We start from the raw sequence: 5,000 nt of genomic DNA, 5'->3' as shown, positions 1-5,000 counted from the left end.
GGACCTGGAGGGCTCCTCCTCCGGGGGACCTGGAGGGCTCCTCCTCCGGGGGACCTGGAGGGCTCCTCCTCCGGGGGACCTGGAGGGCTCCTCCTCCGGAGGACCTCGAGGGTTCTGCCTCCGGGGGACCTGGAGGGCTCCTCCTCCGGGAGACCTCGAGGGCTGCCAGCGCCGCCCCGGCGTGCCCAGTCCCGCCCCGGCGAGCCCAGCCCCACCGTCCCGGGTTGTCCAGCCCTTTGAACCAGCCTGCCCAGCCCCGCCAACCCGGACTGCTCTGGCCAACCCAGCTGCCCACGAACATAGCTTCATACTAATCACGTAAGCATGACGGGCGATCAACAACACGAAGTAAGTGCATTCCGCGCACCCCCTTTTACCAACCGCGACCCAACAATATGGTTCACAATCCTCGAGTGTAACTTCAAGGAAAACCGTAGTATCACCGGCCTAACGAAGTTTTCACATGCTTGTGGCCTCTTATCATCTGACGTACTCCTCCAAGTTTCAGACACCATCTCCAAGGCACCTACATCTGGTGCCCCATATGAGGATTTGAAGCAAGCCGTCCTGGACCGCCTTGAGTCTTCCGAAGCTACACACCTGCAGGAGCTCCTCTCGAAAGAAGAACTTGGAAATGAGAAACCGTCCGACTTGCTGCGACGCATGAAGCGATTGTTCGGAGACAAATACGCAGCATTCGATAATTCCAACTTGCTCCACCTATTCTACCAGCGCCTGCCACCAACCATCCAAGGCAACCTCTTCAGCGCCAAGAACAAGATCTCGCTCGACGAGCTAGCCACGCTCGCTGATGACTTCATGGCTTCGGTACCAGTTGCGCACCCTACCATCGCTAACCTCGCCGACCAGTCCGCAACTCAGGCATTAACCAAGCTAGTCTCCAAACTCACCCTCCAGGTCAGCGCCCTCCAAGAGCAGGTAGCCAGTCTTCACAGACGACCCCGTCACCAAGATACCACCGCAACCGCTCCAGGTCTACATCCAGAGGGAGACCGAAGCAAACATCAGGCGTCTGCTTCTACCATAGTCGCTTTGGACAAGATGCGAAGAAATGTGCACAGCCGTGCACCTTCTAACCGGCACCGTTAAACAAGACGGGCGAACGCTAACGGCGGACAGCGTTCGCCAACATACATCGAAACTTTTCTTCGTTTTTGATCCACTCTCAAACGCCACATACCTCATAGATACCGGAGCTGAAGTCAGTGTCCTGCCTACTACAGCAACCCAGTATTCACTGCCGCCGATGTCTTACCTCTACGCAGCCAACGGCACCAAGATACCCGTTTTCAATAGGAAGACACTTCAGCTAGAACTCAACCTTCGCCGATCCTTTGAGTGGACCTTCTACGTTGCAGCAGTTTCCCAACCAATCCTTGGCGCCGATTTTTTTACCCATTTCGATCTCCTGATCGATATTAAAAATCGCAAGCTCCACGATCCCCTTACATCGATGTCATCCAACGCCAGACCAACAACCGGAGTAAGTAGCCAGCTTTCAACCATCAGTGCCGATAACAAGTTTGCTTCTCTCCTCAGGAACTTTCCTGCCTTGACACAACCTTACTCCACGACCACGTCTGTGAAACACCACGTCGTGCACCACATAGAGACTACGGGACCTCCAGTCTACGCCAAAGCCCGTCGTCTGGCTCCGGAACGCCTCATACTAGCCAAGGCAGAACTGGAAGCCCTCATGCGTCAAGGTATCATTCGTCCAAGCTCAAGCAACTGGTCGTCAGCTCTCCACATCGTCCCCAAAAGTAACGGTGACATCAGGCCATGCGGTGACTACTGGGCCCTCAACTCGCGAACTGTGATGGATAGGTACCCAGTTCCCAACATACAGGAGTTTTCCTCAAACCTTGCAGGCACTCGCGTATACTCCCGGATCGATCTTGTCAAAGCCTTCCATTATATTCCAGTCAACCCACCGGACATCCCCAAAACAGCTGTCACCACGCCTTTTGGCTTGTTCGAATACGTTCATATGCCCTTCGGCCTCAAGAACTCTGCCCAAAATTTCCAGAGATTCATGAACGAAGTCCTACGAGGTCTACCTTTTTGCTTCACTTACATCGACGATGTGCTCATCGCCAGTCCGGACGAAGCCACGCACCAAGACCATCTGAAGCAAGTCTTTACCCGACTACAAGACTACGGCATCCACATCAATCTCGAGAAATCTGAGTTCGGTGTTTCATCCATCAACCTCCTAGGACACACCGTCACACATTCAGGCGTCACCCCTGTCTCATCCCGCTGCGACGCCATCCAGAGTTTCCCGAAACCTACAACACAGCGCCAACTCAAGCAATTCCTTGGTATGTTAAACTTTTATAATCGTTTCATTCCAGGCTGCGCTCACCTGCTCCAACCGCTCTACTCCATGATCAAGCCATGCAAGAGGGGACGTTCCATCGTACTCAACTGGGACACCGAAACTGATGTAGCTTTCATGGCAGCTAAATAAGCACTCGGGAATGCTACCGCCTTTAGTTTCCCTATCCCTGATGCCATCAGCTCCATCTCGACAGATACTTCAGACACAGGTGTCGGCGCAGTTCTGCAGCAATACATCAACGACGCCTGGAAACCCATCGCCTTTTTCTCAAAGAAACTCAACAATGCCGAGAAGAAATACAGCGCCTTCGACAAGGAACTCCTAGCCATCTACAAGACTGTCAACAGGTTCAGGTATTTCATCGAAGGGCGACAATTCCACATATACACCGACCACAAACCAATCACAACAACATTCATCCATAACAAAACAACCTACTCCCCTAGACAACTACGACACAGATTTGATTTCCCAATTCACCACAGATATTCGCTATGTTCGAGGTGAAGATAACTGCCCTGCCGACGCACTCTCGCGCAATATATCTGCAGTTTCTACCTCTCTCATCGACTACGCCGCCATCGCTGCAGACCAAGCTGGTGATACCGAGCTGCAGCGACTGATGGAAAACCCCGCGTTGCAGATGAAGAAGGTACAGCTCCCTGGAACCGACACTCAGCTCTACGCCGATATATCCACGGACACCATCCGTCCCTACTTGCCCGAGAACCACAGGTATCCCTTGTTCCGCCATTTACATGACCTCTCCCACCCAGGTATTCGAGCTTCGCAGCACATGATGTCATCACGCTTCATCTGGAGTGGAATCGCCAAAGACGTTCGACACTGGACCCGCACCTGCGTCAAATGCCAAGCTTCTAAGGTCACACGCCACACCATCCCTCCAGGTACCTTCCGCCCAGTCTCTACTAGACTCGAGCACGTCCACGTCGACATCGTCGGACCGCTTCCCTTCTCCGACAGTTTCAGGTATATTCTTACTTGTGTAGACCGTTTTACACGCTGGCCCGAAGCAATCCCGCTTACTGACATAAGCACAGACACAGTAGCCAAAGCTTTTATAACCACCTGGATTTCAAGATTCGGTACACCACTCAGCCTCACATCCGACCGTGGTAGCCAATTTGAATCCAATCTATGGACAAGATTCACCACCCTTGTCACCACTGTCACCACCACTGTCGTTCCTCGACCATTATCCTTATATTTGACTTGTAATTCCACTCGTCTCGAGGCCCCTTGCCTTCGTTAGGTGAGTTTCACTAAATGTTCAAGTTCTTCTTATGCAGTAGGCCCTATGCCTTGTATTTCCTTTAGTCTCACTAGTTTTCAATTTCATTAGGTCCCATGCCTAGTTCTCTCGACCTTTGGGTTAATAAAAGGGTGGTGATTTTCTTGCTTGTTAATCTAACGGACTACACGCAGAGAGTGCCCACCGGTTCTCTCCAATACTTCAGAGCACCTTCGTTCAGACGTCACTTTTTATTCGTCCAATAGTATTTTACGTTTCAACACAAGTGACACACCTTAAGGGCGTGTCTTTTCCTTTTAAAGCCAATAGTATTACTCTACATATCCATTTGCCTCCAATCCGAGAGGCTGTTACAGTCCTTCCAGAAATATTGCTGCATAAGCAAAAGCATGAGTATGAGCATGACGTCATTGCGCAAGTGGTATGTCTTCGCGGAGGTGGTCTGCAGCTAACATAAGTTTAGATTACATCAGCGATTATAAAGCAGTCACCTCCGTCGGGGGTGTTTACATAGACAGAACGACGCCTTGCAATCTTTGTTTATAACAAGAGTAGGCGTCGAATCTTGACTTGTTGACTCAGAATGTATTTCACCTGATTACCATTCGTACAACTACCGGCCTCTTACAACAAGATCATGTCTTTGCTAGGTATCCGGCGTTTCAGAACAGCAAGCTATCATCCTCAATCCAACGGACTCGTTGAACGCTTCCACCGACAACTCAAGGCTTCACTTGCAGCAACAGCACGCGACCGCACCAACTGGTCTACGGTGCTTCCAATGGTCCTCCTCGGTATACGGACGTCCCTCAAGGAAGACCTTGGCCACTCTTCTGCAGAACTTCTTTATGGCACTCCACTCCGCCTACTCGGTGAGTTTCTTGCATCTGCCCCTATAACGCAGCCCTGCAGCGTTCAAGATTATGCCACTAATCTTACAGATACAATGCAGAAACTCCAGCCAGTGCCACCGCGTACCTCACCCACAAGAACGTTTGTGAGCCAGGACCTCGAAGACTGCTCACATGTTTTCGTTCGCGTGGAGGGAGTAAAGAAGCCTCTTCAACAACCATACGATGGAGCAAACAGAGTCGTCAAAAGGACAAGGAAGAACTTGACCATCGATCGCCGTGGAACCACTGACGTCATCTCCATGGACCGCGCCAAGCCTGCATACCTACCTCGTCACTAGGGGGAGATTTCTGTAGTGTTCTGTAGCCAACACGTGTAGTTACCCCTGTAAGACTCGTGACCGCCAAACACAGGATAAACTATAGTCATCCCTTAGAACATGCATTCAATTAATTGTATTTAATATGAATAATAATATTAATTATAGCAACTTCATTTATTTTGTAAATA

The 5,000-nt window shown here is 50.9% G+C and overlaps 1 protein-coding gene across 1 annotated transcript; it reads left to right on the top strand.

The window, feature by feature from the left end:
• Nucleotides 1-324: 324 nt before the first annotated feature.
• Nucleotides 325-1,110, top strand: LOC143023621 (uncharacterized). The gene has a single exon (XM_076182210.1). It carries the CDS (start codon nucleotides 325-327, stop codon nucleotides 1,108-1,110), a length of 786 nt encoding a protein of 261 aa, XP_076038325.1.
• Nucleotides 1,111-5,000: the final 3,890 nt, after the last annotated feature.

This window comes from Oratosquilla oratoria, unplaced genomic scaffold (assembly GCF_046742065.1).
Source record: "Oratosquilla oratoria isolate Oo_2021 unplaced genomic scaffold, ASM4674206v1 SCAFFOLD52, whole genome shotgun sequence".
In the NCBI taxonomy this organism is placed as follows: domain Eukaryota; kingdom Metazoa; phylum Arthropoda; class Malacostraca; order Stomatopoda; family Squillidae; genus Oratosquilla; species Oratosquilla oratoria.
This window is presented reverse-complemented; position numbering and strand designations above follow the sequence as displayed.

Bases quoted from the DNA above. Each gene is read 5' to 3' on its own strand.
- LOC143023621 (XM_076182210.1), top strand. From the start codon at position 325: ATGACGGGCGATCAACAACACGAAGTAAGTGCATTCCGCGCACCCCCT.